Below are 21545 nucleotides of genomic sequence, written 5' to 3'. Positions count from 1 at the left end.
TATCTAAAGAAAAAAACACTATAACTAAGGAAAGGAGGAAGACCTCCCGACTTACTGTTCGGTCAGGGTGTCCTGAAGCAAGCGACTTCCGAGAGTGCCACAGGCCCTTATATACACCGTGCGCTAACCTTTAACCCTGGTCGGGTAGCCACCCCACCATCCATTGGCCCGCAATGGAATCTGCACCAATCACGGCAGCTCTACCATACCTCACTTGGAATGCGAACAGAAAACACACCGGGCCACGGCAAACCAAGCACGGCATGGCAGCGACTGTAAACCGACCGGGGGAAAGGACAATTCCAACGGAAATTTTACTGCCAAACAAAGGTAACAAGTGGAATTTCATAAACTACAAGCAACCCTCTTCAGAAATCACTTATTTCCGGTAAATGACACGTCCAACTTCCCTCTAAATTTACATTACGAACCCAATACACAATAGGATGAAAAATATCACGTCGGAAAAGAGAAAAACCATTTTCCTACAGTATCAATTAAACATTATTTAGCAAGCGTTGTGTACTAACATGCATGCAACGTTCTTATCAAACAGTTGTTATGACCAAGTATTGCCTGTGCCACATATTCTGTGTTGATGGCGATGACAAGTTTAACACACAAGTTTCACAGCAACTTTTGGAGCATATTTACCCAACCCCAAGGAAAAATCTCAAAGCACGATGTGGACAGCATTTACGGCATTTTAACTTAAACCTGACCACACCATCGTATCATATAACTTTGTATAAGTTGTGGATTCCATTCCTCCAAGTGCTTTATATCTACAAATAGCATTTACACAGGAGCATTTACCTGATTGTTGTGAAAACATTGCCTAATTAGGATTAACAGATATAAGCATTGATATCATTCTCCATGTACATGTATACTCAATTAGTTGGGGTGAAACAACTCTAAATTAGGGGTGACCTAGTTTGGAATTGGGATGAAACGACTTGGGGTGAAACGACCCAGAACCGATGGTTGCTATATGAGTCTGACAGTATTGACAGTCTGCAGTGTGTGTTAACTGTATGTAACACGAGCCTATTGTGTCCTTTCAGTGAACACTGATTGATCAATCAGCTATTTTGTTGGACAAATTAAAACCTTTCAGAAATTTACTTTAACATCACAGGTATTGTGACCATATGTTTAAATATACGCTTAGAAATTATGGGGGTGGGGTGGGGGGGTACATGACATGCAGGGGGACTCAGTAATTATTATTTTGTACATAAATTTTAGGGGGGTCATTGACATTGTACATACTTCTCCATAAAAATCATCATCAACCCCCCTAGCCATAAATTATGAACGGTCCCTAATAGCAATTAATTGATGGTAGAAACGAAAAACTATCGATAGTATGTGTGACTATCAATAGTTTCGTAATTGACTTTTGTTGATAAATGCACAGCACAAAATACAGGAAGTACCAGATTTGTTCACTTTGAGTTTTTGAATGTTGGGGTGCAGACTTGCAGCTTCATTGAGTTTATGTTTTAACTTTTTACTCTATCTTGTTCAAGTTTCTTGCCAGTTATTTAAAAAAGACTGAAACTCCTTCAATTTGTTTTATTTCATACAAACTACACATTCATTTGGGAAATGACTTCAAATGAAACAATTAAAGGAGAAAGAAACTATTGCAGTAGTGTTGCAATAGTTGGTTGCAATAGACTATCACTATCGCAATAGTTGTTTCCCCCTCAATAGCCACCCCTAAGAGATATGTACCACATTGTAATGTTTTTATCAAGAATTCATGTTGTTTTGACCATCAGATATACATCTAAAATGAGAACACTTTAGGCATGTAAGTAGAATTACTTGAACAATTTTGGCTGATCATGATGTTATGAAATTGTTTTATGAAACAAGTGTTAATGGACTGTAAGGTTTGAAAATGAAACAGAGATAAACATTCATCTATCACAACTTGTCTGACAGAAAACAAATGCCACATTCTAAAGCTTTGAGCTTGTCATATGTCAGACACATTAGAAGAGCTTCAGGTTTACTGCAAGTGAATTAACAACACAACATGCCCACAGAAATCAAGTAAATACAATGTGACAGGTTGACAGGACAGATCTTTTGAAAATTACAATTCGAAAGTCTGAGACTACCTAATTCAATGTGAATGTGTCAAGAAAATTGTTAAGCAGTGAACAAAAAAACCCAAATAAATAAAGGGATGTCAGATGAAAACTAGTGGGCAGAGTTACCTCCTATGTACTGTACAACTGTGGCATACACACTGCTTATAGGGTTGACACAGTTATCTTCCTTGAAAAAGCTGTCAGAGAGGGTACAGTGTTTCATTTGATTGTGAAGGGATATACGTACATGTGGATGTCCATAAGTTACCTGAAAAAATTCTTCAAAAAACATATAGAAGATTGAAGATGTTGAAGTAATCCAACATTGAAATAGTGTGTGATTAAACAGGTTTAAACCTAAACTTAACATTGCTGTATCAACCAATATTTCAGTCATAGAGGAGCTTTGGTGAGAGAAGAAAGGTTTTGAATGTGTTAAAAAGGTTTGACAGAATGTCAACAATGCCAAGCAACTACAGACATTTTCCAGTGTTATCCTTAGAAGGTTCACCTTTTTCAGGCAGTTCTACTGGCTTCTGTGTCCATAATATCTGAAGAACTGCATTCAAAATGTTCAAAGTCTGACATTTTCATGTTTGAATGAACATATTGGACACATTGACATGATCTCTGGTTGCAATAACACTAACATCAAATTCATTGTCTGTTTCATGAGTTGCAGATGAAGTTCTGGTGATATGGTGTGTTATCTGGCTATCGACATATTGTCTGATCTGCCCTCTTGTTCACAGACTTTCAGAACTTGTTTGTAAAAACTTACCTTTTACTGTTTACTTGAGGCATAAAAAAGGACCACGAAGTTCACCGTCAAGTTCCTTGTAATTGCACTGTCAAGACATAACTTGTGATTCGCTAAATTGGACTGCTGTCATCCAAGGAGATTCAATCTCTCTGGAAGTATTAGTTTTCCGAGAATGTCGTCCATGGGGAGAGTAGGGGGTCAGGCTATCAGGAATAGAACATGGCTCTGGGTGTGGAGAACACTGTGATAGTTGAGCTTCAACATTCATTCTAGCTGCTGCCTTATGTACCTCTTGAAGTCCAACTGTGGTACCATAGCTTTACAGCATTGTTTTATCTTAGGAAATAAAAGGTTCAGAGGGAAGTAAATCTTCATAGTTTATGAAACTATTTTCTGAAAATAAGTAAACATATCAAAGTTTCAATGGCAATCTCCTACTATTATTGACATTAAATGATGCATAAACTTTGCCTGAAGTACTTAAGTTCATCATTTTTCAGAATGAGAGGTGCCAGGAAAAAACAGTTTCATTTTGAGTTCATTATAGCAGTAATTGACTGTACATTGAAAATAGTATGTTGACAAATTTTGAAAGTTCTTGCAAATATACTACCTGTATTACATCAATGCCGAGTTCCTGCTATTTTGCTTGTCAGTATGAGATCAACTATCCATAATTTGTTTAGCAAGTAATAATAGCTTGATTCTTTTGTCCTCTGTTCTTGAAGTTAAGGGATTCAATGCCAATTTGTGATTGAGCCCCTCCAAAGTGGTCATGTTCGGCTACGTTGAAGTCATTAATCTTCTTGCCACATTCAGGCATGACGATCTGTAAAGTCTGGGCAATTTTTCTGAGGGTAGTCACAAAGAGATGATATCTTGTCGCTGTGTAGTGGGACACCGTCAACACCTGCATCACATGGTAGCAGATCCATATATCTGTTATTAATGCATGCTTTCATCACAGTGTGGCTAACTCTAAAGGAGTTTGCAACCTGACATCCGCACACAAGTTTTCCAGCACCTCATGCAAATCAATTCATAGTGCATCGGATATTTCAGGCATTAATTGTTGGATGTGTTTTATGTCATCAAAACTTAATCTGGAGCAAACTTAGGGTGGTATATGTTTTCGAAAGTGCGGTAAAGTGAGTGAAGGAAAGTGGAACTATAAATGACGTCACAAGAAACGGAAGCAATGTCAGCAGAACCAAATGTAGTGATACTCACGAGTCACTTGAGATTGACAAACAAGGTTCAGAATGACCTCAGAACAATTTATTTCTGTTTGGACTTTACATGTCCACTTTTCTGTTTTGAATTAGCCCCAAAGAACAGGGTTTGATATGTTTTAAGGGCAAATCAGTATCTCAATAGTTGAACTGAAACTGAACATTTGTCTGCAGGTGTGAAAAAGTTTTTTCATATAGACTCCAAAGTCTACCAACTATGTTATAGGTCACTAGATGTCAGAATACACCAATCCCTCACATTAAGATTTGATGTGATACAGGTACTCCAAATAGTTATCAGTGTTAACATCTCAAAGCATACTGCCACTGTACATTTGAAGTAATCCTTCACACTTCCTGAATAATCTCAATCTAGAATATATATTTTGGAAAGAAGTGAGGGTTATTCACCTTGAGGTATGTGTCAGGCACCTAATCGCTAGCACACAAAGCCAGCCATCTAACCCACTCAGGCACTGAGGCTTCCACTATGGAATCGGACAAACGGTAGTCTGGACCATGGACTTTGTGTACCCCTCTGACAAGTGTAAATTGGCACAGCTCCCACAGCCAAAAGCTATGAATACACAATGCCATTTAGGAAGTGGTCTCATGTAACTGCATGTAAATAACATAAAAGTTTAATCCCATATATAACATGGGTTACATGGCTAGAGAAGCAAAATACTTTGTCCAGCAAACCTGATCATAGATAGTTGACTTTTGTTGAAATTCTGAAGATTTTTGCTGGGATGACAAAACCAGATATTAGGAACTTTGCATTTATGTGATATAGGTGATATTAGTTGAACTATTACCAACACAATTATGATCAATTTAATGTACTTGTTTCCACCAATTTATAAAGAGGTGCAAATCCCATTGTTCAGTATAGCTCTGATGCAGGCATATTGTGAAAAAAAACAGTTTAGGGCCTTTAAGAGAGGCATCAGAAAGGAGCAGAAGTCATTCAGGTTTTGTTTCAGGACAATACTGAGGTTTGAGCTTCACCACTGGCTGTACGGATATCATTGGTATTGTCTGTAAACATCTCAGAAGTCACTCGACTAATGTTTCACATGGTTGTTCCACCTGATTAGACTCCTGATTAAAGTTTTAGTGGTGTTAGAATTTACAGTCTTTATGACAGTGTGATGTTTTTCTTTTACAGTCAAGAAGCTGATTGAGAGTCTTTGAAATAATGGTGTCTTTGACGTTATGCCCTTGTTCCATTACAGTCTGGCAGTAGACAATCAGCTGGTAGTAGGCATACCACAGGAATGGGAATATGTGTGAGCACAATGGCAAACACAGATGAACAACTGGCTGATCAAGACAAGACAGTGTTTGACTGGTGTAAAGAAGGAAATACAGAAAAGGTGTGCCTTACCTTTGCCACCTATGATACTGGCGTGAACAAACTGGATCCTGAGGTAAAACAATGACCTGAGCAAGCTATCATGTCTCTTTACAGAGTTATTGACCTGGATGTTATCGCAACATATTTTACCAACCACAACCTTACAGTATGTGTCAAACATAACTGATATCACTCCTACAGAACCTGGAAGTCAGTTTGACTTCTCAGTGTTCACTGTTGGTCAGGCTCTCTTGTCATGACCTGGGCATGAATTAACTGGTGTGGACAATATATTAATCTTGTCATGACCTGGGCATGGATTAACTGGTGTGGACAATATATTAATCTTGTCATGACCTGGGCATGGATTAACTGGTGTGGACAATATATTAATCTTTTAATTAGACAACACTAAATATGCACGATCTGTTGGCTTGGCTCTTACACTTTGAGAGGAACTGTAAGCATCAAGGTTTACACAACTGATATTTCTTAAACATAGTGCATGCTTCAGGAATATCATCTTGTTGTTCATGAGTTGAAGAACCGAAAATTTCCTGGGAGAGTTTATTGAAATCTAAACCGTCATTTTCAACACACAGTCTATAAAGTTTGAAATTTTGAGGCTTGCTAAGAAGTTATAATCTTTTATTGATGAGAAACAGGTGAGAAACACACCTCATATGTCAACATATGATGTAGCAAGTGCAGGACATGGTTGTGCTGTTCCTCCGTTGAACACTTCAACTTGTACACAAAACAACAGGATAGTTCCTTCCTTAGATAACTTTTTCTAGTGATTGGTATCATAGTAACATCAGCAGATGTTGTTGGGTAGAGGGTATTCGTTGCTGTGCACCATGTTGACAATTAATAGACTATTCCTAATTTAGGGTTATTTTGCCAGTCATCGTTCTCATTTGGAGATAGCCTGTAGTTACACTTAATTATTGGTTTTGAATAGTGAGATTGTGATTTCAGGGTCTGGCATTGCTGCACTGGGCTAGTGACAGGGGGTACAAAGACATGGTGGAGCTACTTCTGGTACACAAGGCTGATGTCAATGTCAAGGTCAGTAAGTCAACATTGCAGTCAGGGTAGGCTTTATTTGCCTGACAGAGAGAAACCAGTCACTATGACAACAGTTGGATCTCCCAACAATAGAGACTGCATATATAGTTTGGTCAGGTGTTTAATGAAAACGTCTTTCTCTGAACATTAGGTTGTTGTGGTCTTCAGTACAATTATCTACTTCAACTGAATTCCTGTTGTGTAAGATATTCCCACAGCATGTTCTTCATGCCTGTGCTTAGCTCCTAAATGATAAAATCAAGGACATCCTGGCTGTTTTCAAACAGCCATCAGCCTGGGGTCTTGCACTGAGACCACCTGGTCCCGGAATCACGAACTGTGAGCATTTCATCTGTGCCACACCGGCCAATAATAAATCATCATGGTTACTTGGTTGTTGTTGGACACCAGTACGCAAACATTTTGTGTTTGTTTCTGCAGCAAAACAAGAACCTTCTGATATCTTGCAATATAGTCCTTATCTTTCATTGAGTTAAAATTGTCCTGGATGTCTCTTTCACTCGGTGGTAACTGTGTATGTGTGAAATGTCCAAAACTACAAGATTGTAGAGCAAGCAGTTACAGTTGTGCACCATTTCAAGATGGAAAATGATAGAGGGGATTGAGAACATATAATTGCATTTAATTTCACATTATGAGTAAAAACTTAAAGTCACAATACTGGTAGTATTTCAGCCACATTCGCCATTATGAGTCCCAGTTATTGTAGTTGTTGTTCATGGATTAACTATCAGTAATGTTTGCTTTCAGTTAATGATAAAGTCTTCAGCTTCCCACTACTTTGGTTGGTTCTCAGTGTTAACTGAATGTTTTGTGATCTCAACAAAGCAGTCCCCTCAATTCTGTAGGTTAATAAGAAAACAGCATGATGTCAACATCAACAATATCTCATAAACAACCTAATGTTACACCAGTAGCAGTGTAGACAGGTCAAGATGCAAAGTGTTGATTCCAACTCTGACAGTGATTGCTGTGATCAGAAGAAAGATGTGGGGCTCATGTTCACTTGTTAAAGGGAAATGATAGAATGATCCCCTTGGTAAAACTTGGAAACAATTTGGAAAAAGTGTGAAGATCTATGATTCTTTTGGCAAGGCGTGAAATGTAATTGTATCACCTTCATCGTCACTGTCACTCAGACAGGGGATACCAAGCGTTTGGCTTAAATCTAGTGTGAATTTACCAAAGCTGTGGATTGTAAAATCTTTTCAATATCTAGTCAAATTGAAATTGGAAATAGGTTAGTCATCTCTATGTGGAAGATACGAGAAAACCTCTGCAAAAATATAAGCATTCTCATATCGATCATTCTGAGAACTCATTTAGGAAAAAAACAAAAGGTTTAATGTCAAAGTTGATAATGTCACCTGAAGAGAATTTGCTGTCTGATGACAATAAGATGTAATGACTTGATTACATATATATATGGCCTCAATTTCTATTAAGTACACTTTTTATTCTTTATAAGAAAATGAGAAACAAAATGATCCTTAAAAATATGTGAGAAATGATTTCTATTCTTTAGCCACACTTCATTTAGACACGTAGTATCATTTTGTGAGAGATGTGTAATCTGATCCAAAGTCAACATTCGGTGCAATCTTGGTAGTAGTAGCAAATATTCATAATGACTGTTCAGTACAAACAGTAACAAGAATAGAGGAACAGTGTATTTCTGTGTCAAATGTCATTCTTCTGGCAAAATTACCATTGGGAAATCGAAATATTTATGCATGTCTCCATGAAAGATGAACATGGCAAGACATTCTTCAGTTGGATTGACCAGCTGTGAAGGATCTGACCTGGTGGTTTCCAGCAGTCTGCTCCTGGAATGTGTGGTTGTCCAACCCGACAAAGTGGACACACAACTGATAGGAGATGCAGCCCCTGAATCCTGGGGCACTGCATATCAACGACTACAAGCTCCAGACCTTGGTCAAGTCTGCTTCATCAATAGCAGGTCGCAGAACATATGTAATGCCAGATTAGAGATTTGAATCTTAGGCAGAAGATAACTGAGTTACCAACAAAAGACTTGAGACTAAGGTCGTAACTCTGCTTGACCTATGTTTAATGACCAGGGGCTCCTTTCACGAAGCAACCTTTACTAAGGTTAACCTTAATTCCCATTCTTTAACATTGCACTAAGGTTACCTAAGTGACTTACAATCACCGTAGTGCTTTGTGAAAGGAGGCCCAGGTTTAGATTGTGTACAAAATGCAGTGCATCATGAACCAGAGTCACAAACTGGTATACCAGTTGAGTTTACGACTAGTCGGTAAGAGTTTTATAGTGATGGTTCCCTAAGGGCAGCATTTTTAGTTTTTATGTTTCTCATCGCCCGACCGACCCTTCTAAAACATTTTTTTTTCCATCCAGCACCGCCGACTCAAACCTAAAATGTACCGCCCAATCATATAAAATGTTTATCTTCCAATCAGTCGCTGCCACAAGTCCAAAGAACACGAGATATTGTAATAAGAATTACAATAAATGAGAATCAAGAACATTATTCAGATAATTTTGTCTTTATTAAGTTGTTTTGTTTTGTTTGTTTTTTCCCCGACCAACCCATGTTTAGAATTTGGTGGCTACGTGAAACACATAAAAAAAGTATGCCCTAACTGTGATACTGTTGGGGATAAAGAACGAATCAGATAGCTTGGGCTGTGAAGCTTGAATACTATGATCACAACAAAAGTACACAGAACTTTGATATAGAGGTCCAATCAGAAACAGGGTCAGTATAACAGGGTACAACTAGCTGTCAAGACATATCAAGCAAAGCCCATAAATTCATGAATTTGCTGGTTGAGATATTTCTCACATTAGTGGTTCCTTGAAATTTTGACAGGTGCTTACAGTGTTTAGGTTTGTCGTTGATGTTCAATAATTGCAGTATGATAGTTTCTTGTAGTTGAATAGTTTAAACTAGTTTACTCTAGGTATTAAAGTAATGAATTCACTTTGTTGTGACATTGATTTATTTAGCCTGTAGTCATACAAACTTAATGAAGCTTCGTAAAATATCTCATTACCAGAAGTTGGAATACCCAACATCCAGTAATGCATCTTTGTTTTGAGTGATTTTTGCCAGTTTAGGTAATACGTTTGAGTACTGTTTGTTTAAATTGTGTAGCCAATGGTTTCTGGTGATTGTTTGGGTTTATTATGTATGGGGGACCTATGTGTATGTTGATCATGTATTGCATGTGAAACAAGGTATAGGCATTAAAGTTGTAATGACTTGAGTTTGTTGTGTTGATGTACTGAAACTGTAATACATGACATTTCTGGAAGCCATGCCTGCTGTTGCTGATAGGAGTTAAACTCTGGTCACAACAGCTCTGATGTATGTATGTATAAATCACTGCATTGGCTATATTCGGTTTGCTGGTTCCAAATACTGGCACTTTCAGGTTGTACATTCTATTTTCAGGACCAGGACGGCCAGACTCCGCTGCATTATGGTAAGTATTTCAAGGTATTTGTATTGTGTTTGTGATGAAAAGTTGGATGTCAAGTAGTGTCTGTAGACATACACAACTTTGGACCAGGTGTCAATATTGAGCATATAGGTAGGTATAGGCAAGTATGTTTTGCATTTACTTGTATACTGTGTATCTTTATTGTCTGGACATGGCTGAAAAAAGACATCATCGGTCACATAGCTCTACAATACTTTTGTGCGAATTAATATCATCTTTCCTCTAAGTTCACAGAATATGGGTGAAAGTCAAAACAGAAATTGGTGGGATTGGTGTTTTCAAAATTTTGTTTACCGGTAGGTTTAGTTGAGGAAAAAACTTTAGAATTTTAAGAGTGATATCTGATGTCATGAGTTGAATTGAGCAACTCTGGTGTTGGACAAGTCTTAACCACACAGAGGATTTTTTATTTTTTATTTAAAAAGAACAACAATAAAAAACACAGCATCGTGTTGCATTTATCACATACTAATTGTCGACAAACACAGATTATTGTACCAATGCTAAACATTCAGCATACACTACATCAGTTTGCTTGCTCAACCATGTGGTTTGTGATGTCATATGCCCTCAGCTACTTCCACAGTTGTCAACTATCCAGATGGTGATGACCTTAGGGACCGTTCATAATTTATGGCTAGGGGGGGTTATGATGATTTTTGTGGAGAAGCATGTACAATGTGAATGACCCCCACTAAAATGTATGTACAAAATAAGTGACCCCCCTGCATGTCATGTACAAAATCAATGACCCCCCTGCATGTCATGTACAAAATCAATGACCCCCCTCCCCTTCCCATAATTTCTAAGCATAATTATGTACAAATTTTTGGGTAACAATGAATAATTTAATGAACATTTATTTTCTCTGCACATCGATAGGTGTCGCTGTTTTAGTGATAATATATGTCAAAGCAGTACTTTGAGCTTGCGATAGGACAGTTCAATGTTCAAACAGTAATTGTCACATCTAAATGTAACATTCAATTTGAAAATTAGATTTAAAGATGTGGTGAATTTACTCAGATATATGGAACATGTTATCTAAAAAAATTACCAGACCATCATACCAGTCTTGGGCGGTCGGACGGGCCTTATTTCATACACTGCTGAAACATTACAAATAGAGGGATGCTTACAGCTGACAGTCACATACCATACTGGTGTAATCACAAACTAATTTGGAAGTAGATATAATTTATTAGCTAACCCTCCTTGTTTACAATGATTCATGCATGCAATCACTCCCAAGCTCATTCTCACAATCACCCATCATGCAATCTCTCTCAGATTATTCACCCAATCACTCACATAATGCCCCACCATTCACATGCACTCACAATATCATAACGTTACAAATATTTTCAAAACACACAAAATAGTTCGTACAATTATGTTCAAAATCAAACTCAACAAATCAGTGATGTAGTATCATATGCAAGCGATTTCAACCAAGGGGATAACCAAGGATATCTCATTCCTGGAGAAGAACTGCCTAATGGCAAACTTTCCCTGTCAGGGTCTGAATGGATTCATGTGTTCAGGTAACCTCACTTTACGATGAAAACACAACATCTTTATCCCCAACAGGTTCTGATTTTGTTTCTTGATTGATATCTGCCCTTTACTCTTCAAATTGTTTATTTATTTTAATAATTATACTCATAATGACCCGTGAAGATCTGGCTTGTCATAAGAGACAACTAACAGGATCGGGAGGTCATGCTCGCTGACTTGGTTGACATGTGTCATTGCATGGCAGTTGTGTAGATTGATCCTCATGCTCTTGATCACTGGATTATCTGGTCCAGACATGATTATTTACAGCTGCATATAGCTGGAATATTGGTGAGTTTGATGTTTAACAACAAACAAACAAATATACTCACAAGAACTTTGCTTCTATGTTGAATGGTGAACTACAGTGCTATGGCTTTATATTTGATAGATAAAGAGAGACAATCACTATACTGGTTTGTCCCTCTGACTGTGACAATACATGCTGTTTTTACTTTGATGTTTCAGCCGTGAGCTGTGAACATGTTGATGTGACATCGCTGTTGTTGTCACATGGTGCTGACGTTAACATTAGAGACAATGATGGTGTTCTTCCAATTGACTGTGCCACGGAAAACCTCAAGTCAATGCTTCTTCAGCCTGATACAACAACATAGTAAAAATACAATCATCAGCTACCAATTCACAGGTCATTGACACCAATGGAGAGCATCAGACTTGTACCAGCAATCAGGGTTCCACGCCCAGTAGAAGCCCATGCAGACTGTCAAGGTCAACCAGCAAGTGTGTGTTACTGGATGTTGCAACATTGTGGGTGATCAAGGATAACTTAGTGTCCAATTCATGGGACAGTTGATGCAACTACTGATTACAACTATTGCAAATATTTTAATATTAATTCATATGATTCATATGACTTCATTGAGCATGAACAGCCAATGTTTCATGTCATTTGTGTGCTTTTCCTATTTTGTCTCCTCCCTTTCACTGAAGCAGTTGGTATTTAACATCAAATGAATGCTGTTTGTATAGAGATATGATTGTTCAAATCATTAAATAGCCAAACAAAATCAATAAAGCACTTTCTGTGAAAGAAGTGGTGGCTGAGTTGGTTAAATGGCTGACTTTGTGAACTGGCAATTAGTGCCTGATTCTGAGGGTGTGGGTTTGAATCCTGGATGGGTCTAAACCCAACAAAAGTACTAGAATCTGCACTTTACTGAGAAAGTGTAATCCCAAATATAACATATGTCACACTTTCTTAAATCTGGACAGTTTTGATAAATTTGGTTTACCTAACTGATTCTGTAAAACATGTTAAATGAACATAAAATAACATGTTTTCATTATGCATGTGATTAATAGTCAAACTGCACTGTGCTCTAACACAATACATTTTCAAATATGTAATGCCTTTTATATATGCATTCATCAGTTGTAGTTGATGTGGACCAACTGTGTAACCTAAGAACACAATATTTGCCTGAGTCAGGTTACACATGCCCAAAAAAATCAAATGCTTACCAGGGCATCTGACTAACTCAAAGGGACAGAACTCTAAAGATTCTTGAACTGACTCCCCAACTGCAAACATCAAGTGTATGCCATCATCCCACTGCTTCTTACTTTCAAAGCACTGAGCCCTCCTGAGATGTTTTGAAGCCTGACGAAATGTCTCCAGGGCACACTGTGGTTCAGTGTGATAAGCACTACACCTGACATGTTCAATGCCAACCTCGTACATGACCTACTAAAACAACCCAGACATGACATTCGCCAGAATATGCCTGAAATATATATCCGCCTGAGGAGATTCAGTGCTTCTGATGTGCAAGTCAACTCTTGGACAGGGAGAGTATTCTCCGAGTGAAAGTAACCAACATGGAGAGATGCACAAGTATCCAATAACAAGTAACAAGAAAACAATATCCTCTAATGCAACATCGTATGAGTTAGCAGAAATGGCCACGGGGTGAGGAGGGTTTGTTTTTGGCCTTGTGTATAGGACACTTTGAAATCGAATGGCCAGTCTTGGGACAACATTTCCATTTCGTTTGAATACATGATTATGAAAAAACAAAGTTGATGAAACTGTAGTTTTAGTAACAAACGAAGAAGCTGACATTTTCATTTCAACGGATACCTGGCTATATAATTCTTGAGATGAATTCACTGTATCAGTCCTATTGCCTCCTTGTTACAGCTTTAAGCAACGCACATGTCAGTCAACGTGGTGGTGAACGACATTTAGACTACCTGAGCATCGTGGTTCCAACATGTTCACATCAAGCAGCACAATCCTATGAGTCTATTGAACATCTTCTGACACATAGTAAATACACGCATTTATCGCCCTCCATCCTCAGCAAAGGAAAGATCACCAACAAGATCAATTATATACTGTTTCCCATTCTTGTCAGATGGGTTGGTATCCTGAACCAATATGAGAACCACGTCATAATACGTCTGATCAGAGACTTCCACGCGCATCAAAAAGTCTGAACGTAAGCACAAAGGATCGCATAATGTATTTGTCTAATATCAAATAATATAGTTATCCTCGACTTTGATCGTCCATGGCAGTTGGTTTCAGTGTGAATGGCTAGATGTGGGTGACAAACCTGCAGGACCTCCAGTGTAAGTAAGTGCTTTGAGGATGCAAATGTCATATATTCAAACCTGTTGAAAACGCTATCAACGAACAGCATGCTAGTGCTGAGAGTCAGTTATCTGTTATTATAGATTACACTCGTGCAATGCTGTACATTTGAATCGAAGGACATCGACGCAAAAGTATTGCCCAAATATTTGGCTAACTGTCTTCCTGTATACTGTGCAAAACTGAAAACTTGACACTCGCCATTCTTTCGACTATTATTGGAGAAACATTATACGTATTGAGGACGTCAGTAAGGGTACCAGTCGAATCGCCCGAGCTACAAAATACCCCAGCAAATTTGGTAATAATTGACATTACAGTGTTTTCTATACAGGAATATTCCTTTTGCTCTTATGAGTTTACTAATTGAACATTTATCAGAAATATTACTCGCTAATATATATGAATATATATATCAATAATAAGAATATATCAAAGTTGACAAAAATTGTGCATTTATGGCATATATTTAATGAGTTTGAATAAATTGGGACATTTTGACTACCCACCCTGGATTAGATTTGTCGACATTGTCCCATGGTTTTCTCGCCGGTCTCATTTCAGCATTATGACCTATCAACTCAATGCCCAATATTGACTAAAAACGTTTTGTAGTTACAATAATGGTCCGTGATTTTAACACTTGCAAAGTCTTAACTTGCTATTGGTTGTCATCTACTGGTAATGAATAAGCATATGCAAAAGTGCGGAAATTCTCATCTTCGAGCAGACGTTGGTTTCGTGGACGGTGGCGCCGACACTGCCCGTGAGTGCTATTGCGCGCCTTGATCATTTGGGTATGGGTCTTGTTGAAGGACCAAATCAAATCCTGACAATACGGAATGGATATCACGAGTGAAAATGGCACAATTCGAAGGCACATCGCATCGGAAGTAAGTCTGACAAATGCATAAAGCGCGCCCGGCCGTCTGATTAGCTCAAATTGACGCATGCGCCATGTTTGATTGACAGTCTGGATCGGTCTATCTCGCATGTTTTGTGCTCAAGACAATGTAGGGGATGGTTCGATGTTGTCTTAAAAATAATTGTAAGGAATGCTTGTCAACCTGGTGATCTTTGTAGTCATAACTCTGGGGGACGTCTTTGTCCTCTTCCGGCATCAGGTTGTCTCCTAGGCAGTCTTGTGAGTCCGGAAGTAATTGTGAGTCCACAGGTCTTCTTTGCAGTCCTGGGATTCCTTAGGTCTTCTTGTCAGTCCTGTGAGTCCGGAGGACGTCTTGGCAGTCCTGGGATTCCTTAGGTCTTCTTGTCAGTCCTGCGAGTCCGGAGGTCTTCTTGTCAGTCCTGTGAGTCCACAGGTCTTCTTGGCAGTCCTGGGATTCCTTAGGTCTTCTTGTCAGCCCTTTGAGTCCACAGGTTTTCTTGTCAGTCCTGTGAGTCCGGAGGTCTTCTTGGCAGTCCTGTGAGTCCGGAGGTCTTCTTCGGGCAGTTCTTTGTCTCCTGGTAGGCATACTGTCAATTACGCCACCAGGTGATGACTGCGTCCTGGGTGAAAGTAAAGAATAGTAAGCATACTCTAAGTCGTTAAAAACAAATGTGACATATGAAAATGAATTCCAATTCTTCACCACCTTAAGTCAGCCTGCACACTGCTCCCTCAAGCCGCCAGCCGATACTTTCTCTGTCTGGGAACTACCTACTAAAGGACTTATTAGGTAAACCCTAAGTTATGCCATCTATATAACAGCATTATGAATGGTCCCTATAGATCCTACCCACTGCTGGGGAATGCTGAGAAAGACGGATCGAGCCAGCGAGTGCAGCAGCCATAACCAGCTCGGCTGTTGCATCAACAGCCATCCTGACGGGACAGTTGGACCCCTCTCATTGGAACCTTCCCCGGGCCACAGCCGGCGGAGACCTAAGTTTGAGCCGAGAGACTTTGGGCCAGACACCATTAGACAACAAATCCGTCGGAAAAGCAGTGCACTTTGTTAAATGCTCATCTCAAACTTATTTCCCTCTATTTTTCTTCTCTAATGTAAAACTTGGGTAAGGAAGGCGTGCAAAAGATTTGTATAGGACTCGCCGCACGTTTACGCTGAAGATGCTGGAGAAGACAAAGAGCAAACCTCACATAACATATTCCCAGTCCCCGAGCCCGAACCCGAAACATAGGCAACAAAAATAGCTGAAACCAACACAGCAACAAAGACTTGCACAAAGACAGTTTCAAACAAAAAGTTTTTAAAACATGTGCCAAGAAAAATATTTATAAATAGACTGCCTTTATAACAATATCGTGTTTATATATGAAAAATCAGAAATTTGTACACCCAATATATTTGATTGCAGAAAACATACAGCTGATAAGATACAGATGTCATGCTTTCCCAATTTACAGTTACAAGTTCAACCGATGGTGACATGTTTTGCTGGGTGGATTCAATAAAAAAAAAGAACCCAAAACAAACACAATTTCATTCAACTTTCATCCGTGGTTGGGATATTATAATTTTGAATATGCCCATTAGCGCTCGCCGCACAGTGAATGTATTCAGACTGATGAATGGATTGTATCTGATGCCGCTATCCAAATATATATATATATATATATATATATATACATATCCAAAAAAAGAAAGACGTTTTGTATTTTTGTATTTTTAAAAATCTATTAATTACCTATTGTGGTCAAACAATCGTCCAAATGTGTAACAAAAGTGTTGACAACATGATTTTACATAATTGCACAAGACAAAAATCGACTTTACCTGAAAATGATGATTTTGATGAGATTTCTTACAAGGATTAAAACGGCATCACCACAGCGCAACAGAAATCACCTTCCAGTTGGAATTGTGCAGAAAAAAGCATGCACTGTCTGGCTATAAAAATCCAGATTACTTTCGGAAATCGGCATTCGTTTTGAAGGAGTTTCAAGGTCAAATCACTACGCCACTTATTGACGCTGCTACACCAAACATCGCGATTGAAAGAATGCACGCTGGAGATTACCAATCTTCTGTTGCCAGGCGTCTGAATGTTAGCCTGAACACGATATCACGGCTTGCAGCTCGTTACAACCAAACAGGCATAACAAATGACCGTCCCCGTACAGGCAGACCTCGAGTCATCACTGTAGTCCAAGATCGGTACATTCGGGTACTACATTTGCGTGATCGTACTGCCATGGGTGAGAGCACAGCAGCCAAGGTGCCTGGCCTTCGAAGGATGTCCGGTCAAACTGTACGGAACAGGTAGAGAGAGATTGTATTAACACGGAAAAACTGGACAAAGGTTTACCAATATTTTGTAACGGTATATGTTATTGAAAACTGGGAATATTACAGACTAACTGACCACGTTCCTCAATCTTAAGCCTGCCAATGGGTCACACTGATAACGAACATCGGACTTAATCCGGGACCTGTATCTCTAAAGCTAATAGAACCAAGGTGCAATACGTTTATCTGTCTTTACGGCTGTTTGTATTCACGCTGGTCAAATCCGTGCGTGTCACATATACCTTCGTGGCATACTCTCGACTGGCCATCGATGCTTTGGTCAAACTAAATGACATAATCTCAACTTTCAATAACAACGTTATCTGTAAACACTTTTTTCTGCGATAGCTAGAATAGGTATAAAATACGGATGACAGTCACAAATCAGGGGGTGGCTGTCCAGTAAATTCACTTAGATATGTAAGGTATTCTAATATACGTTAGCTATGTTAAGTTATCGGACATCTCTTTACGCTTTTTTACGCTTGGTCTCTTCCTTCAGGTTGATGTGGAGGCATGCTTTATCATGTGTCTCATACATTCTGTATTACCGTTTAGGATTGTTGTTTTTTAATACTGATTGACACTACATTGTTTTGTGACTATTACAGTATGTATAGAGTGTGTACCCTAACTATTGCATTACGTGCAAACACTATATTGTTTAGTGACTGTTGTAGAATGCACATTGTATGAACACCCACTGGGGTGATGTCTAGATTGTATAGAGTGTGTACCCTGGCTAGTACATTGCGTTATGAGCACTATGCTGTTTGTGACTATTATAGAATGTATAGAGCGTGTCAGGTATCTTAAACATTGTATTGCGGTGTGAATACTATGCTCTTTATGACTGTTATAGAATGTAGTTGTATAAACCCACACTGGGATGGTGTGTAAAATATTGAACAATGTATACCTTTGAATATGCATCGTGATTAATGTAGCTTGTGTGGTGTTTATATACTTTATACTGATTACATTGTCTACATGTTCTAATAATTAATTGTAAACCATTTTATTACTGGTTGAATATGTAAAGATGATCCTGAGACTGGTGTGTAATAAACTCCTTGTTTATTTACTCAGGTGTTGTGTTGTGTGTGTGTTGGTATGGTCAGACCTCTTGCCAAGCGAGCTGATTCCCCAACACTCGCATTTTAATAACTGGACTGAAGGCCAGGAGATCTGACGTCGGGCCCGTGCTACTTCATCATCATGGCGCTCAGCGTCTCCATTATCTAAAAGTATTACTTGGTTGTATACTGATGCAAAATCATGTACTAAAGTATATTTGTGGACTAGTTATACATGTTTGAAAATACAATATTTTCGCAATTTTTTGTGCAAACTATGTGCACCGAAAATAATTATTTCACATCATTTAACAAATTTGTCACTTGGTACAATTAACTTTAGGGTTGATTGTTTGATCGGTATTGTAGAAGTTGGTGAGTCAAATGAAGCATACGAATTTATGGATAACGACTTCTTATGTATGGCATAGAGCGACGTTTCGGCGTGGATTCTTACAACGTTATCACGCCAACTGTTATTGAAAGTCACTTTCCTTTGCTCGAGGTAGATTTTCATGAATCACAAGATTTTAGGTGTAAAACAAGCAACTATAATTTCATTAGTCGTTATTCGGGTTTCAAATCAGTATGAACCTGGAACTTTAAAATGCAGGCACAAATTGTATACGATTGTCATGTGAACCCATCGGTGATAAAGCAGGCGTACTTTACAACCTCAACTGCCTTCTATACGACGAACATAGTCGTTGGGGAGGGGTGTTTTGGGGAAGGGGGAGCTAACCAATTACTTTTAAGTCTCTGTATTAATTATGTTCAAGATTAATAATGAAACTACTATAAAAAAAACAGGCAAGATTGACAATACATCAGGATTCCTGTGTCTGAAAGAAATGAGAGTCATAGATAAACACCATAAATCACACTTATCGCTTATTTAAAGGTAGTTAGATGTAGAAAACTTGCCGCCATATAGTGGGTGAGAATATTGGGAATACGGCATTAATAATAAATGTCTTTACTTGTGACACCCTGTACCACAATATTGGTAGATTACACCGTATATTGTGGCAACTGACCTTCACCTTTTCTACACAGTTCGAGTGGGAAAAGAATACGGTACAATTAAAAAGTATTGTGTTTGCAAAGAATTGTTTGTACAACGCACTCCAAACATATTTGGTATACTAGGCGCAGTATTGCATCAGGTGAAGGTAATATACTTGGCGCAGTATTGCATCAGGTGATGGTAATATACTAGGCGCAGTATCGCATCAGGTGAAGGTCATATACTTGGCGCAGTATTGCATCAGGTGAAGGTCATATACTAGGCGCAGTATTGCATCAGGTGAAGGTAATATACTAGGCGCAGTATTGCATCAGGTGAAGGTAATATACTTGGCGCAGTATTGCATCAGGTGAAGGTCATATACTAGGCGCAGTACTGCATCAGGTGAAGGTAATATACTTGGCGCAGTACTGCATCAGGTGAAGGTAATATACTTGGCGCAGTATTGCATCAGGTGAAGGTAAAATACTTGGCGCAGTATTGCATCAGGTGAAGGTCATATACTAGGCGCAGTACTGCATCAGGTGAAGGTAATATACTTGGCGCAGTATCGCATCAGGTGAAGGTCATATACTAGGCGCAGTATCGCATCAGGTGAAGGTAATATACTTGGTAGAAAAAGTACGAAAGCCTAATGCTGCCACTTTTGTAACATAAAATAGTCATCGAAATTTCTCGTTGGTACGATAATTTGGTCGGTGCTTGGCAGTACATGTATTTTCTCGTTATTTCAAGTATTTTCTCGCTGATTCGAATATTTTCCCCTTACTTCGATTACTTTCTCGTTGCTCCGAGTATTTCTCGTTACTTCAATTTTCAGTCAAAAACTTGAAATTTCGATTGATTTCTCGTCATTTCGAGTATTTTCTCGTTGTTTCAACTATTATCTCGTTTATTCCTTCAAAAACTTGACATTTCAAATATTTTCTCGTTACTTCAATTATATTTTCGTTGCTCCGATTAATTTCTCGTTGCTTCAATTTTCTATCTCGTTGCTTTCACTACCGAAAACATTTTTGGAGCAAAGAGAAAATATCCGAAATTTTAAGTGAAAGAAACTTGAAGTAACGAGAATATACCGTCTCTAATCAACAAAAAATTAGTTGAAGCAACGAGAAATTATATTGTCAAAACATTATTTAAAAAGAGAAAATACTCGAATTAACGAGAAAATAATCGTAGGAGAGGAGGGGGGAAGGGGGGGTGGGAATATTCGAAATTCCAAGTCATAATTTTTTTTAGAAACTTGAAGTAACGAGAATATACTCAAAACAACTAGAAAATAATTGAAATATCGAGAAAATACTCCCATGGACCGACAAAATAATCGAAGCAATGAGTTTGCTGAAAAAAATGTTTATGCTACAAAAGTGGCAGTATAAGGCTTTCGTAGAAAAAAACATTGGTCCCACTGGGGATTGCCAGGATTGCCACCAGCGTAGCGACCACCTTAACTAGCTGTTGCAGCATAACTAGCTGTTGCTGCAACAGCCACCCTGACGGGACAGTCAGGCCCAGCACCGACCTCCGTGTCCAGTTGGTGGGGACCTAATAGAGAGCCAAGATACTTTGGGGCTAGTATTAGACAGAAATTCATCATCCTATTGGTCTTCTGGAATATTAGTGCACCGAAAGCATTGCCCTGATAATGTTAATGAGGATGATGACGATGATTTGGAGATTTTACGTGCGCTTTCCGGCATGATGCGTATTTCGCACACGGCGAAGTCAGTGTGCTTTGGGGCTCTTCTCATACATTATTGCTCAAGACGTAAGGAGCAAGCATTTGCTTTTTTGGCGCAGGTGGTCCAAAATATATAAAACATATAATCAAGCCTGGTTTTTACTGTATTTGGAGTATGTATATGCATCAACTAGTCAACTATGTGTGATCCTTTTGTTCCAAACTGTTTTGAAACATGAAGTGATTATATTCGCAACAACGTTTATCATACTGTGGCCTGATGTTCCTC

The 21545-nt window shown here is 38.6% G+C and overlaps 1 protein-coding gene and 2 long non-coding RNA genes across 8 annotated transcripts in view; all 3 read left to right on the top strand.

Moving 5' to 3' along the window:
• The window catches only part of LOC124253647 (acyl-CoA-binding domain-containing protein 6-like), a 36299-nt gene extending 23641 nt beyond the window's left edge, over nt 1-12658 (top strand). For all 6 annotated transcript variants that reach the window (XM_046687455.1, XM_046687460.1, XM_046687458.1 and 3 more), the window contains 4 exons: nt 5342-5536; nt 6445-6534; nt 9996-10026; nt 12070-12658. In XM_046687455.1, the coding sequence (XP_046543411.1) occupies nt 5342-5536; nt 6445-6534; nt 9996-10026; nt 12070-12218 (465 nt within the window). In that variant the 3' untranslated portion in view covers nt 12219-12658. The remainder of the gene's footprint in view (nt 1-5341; nt 5537-6444; nt 6535-9995; nt 10027-12069) is intronic.
• A 2935-nt stretch (nt 12659-15593) lies between these two features.
• Nucleotides 15594-16407, top strand: LOC124253649. Its single transcript, XR_006892254.1, has 2 exons — nt 15594-15747; nt 15951-16407. It is a non-coding gene; the product is annotated as an uncharacterized LOC124253649 (long non-coding RNA).
• Nucleotides 16408-17229: 822 nt separating this feature from the next.
• On the top strand, nt 17230-18553 carry LOC124253645. Its single transcript, XR_006892253.1, has 2 exons — nt 17230-17442; nt 17483-18553. It is a non-coding gene; the product is annotated as an uncharacterized LOC124253645 (long non-coding RNA).
• The last annotated feature ends 2992 nt before the right edge of the window (nt 18554-21545 follow it).

The sequence above is a fragment of the Haliotis rubra genome, unplaced genomic scaffold (genome assembly GCF_003918875.1).
Source record: "Haliotis rubra isolate DU_JTF1 unplaced genomic scaffold, ASM391887v1 Scf548, whole genome shotgun sequence".
Lineage (NCBI taxonomy): Eukaryota > Metazoa > Mollusca > Gastropoda > Lepetellida > Haliotidae > Haliotis > Haliotis rubra.
The sequence above is the reverse complement of the archived record's forward strand: the minus strand, read 5'-3'. Positions and strand labels throughout refer to the sequence as shown.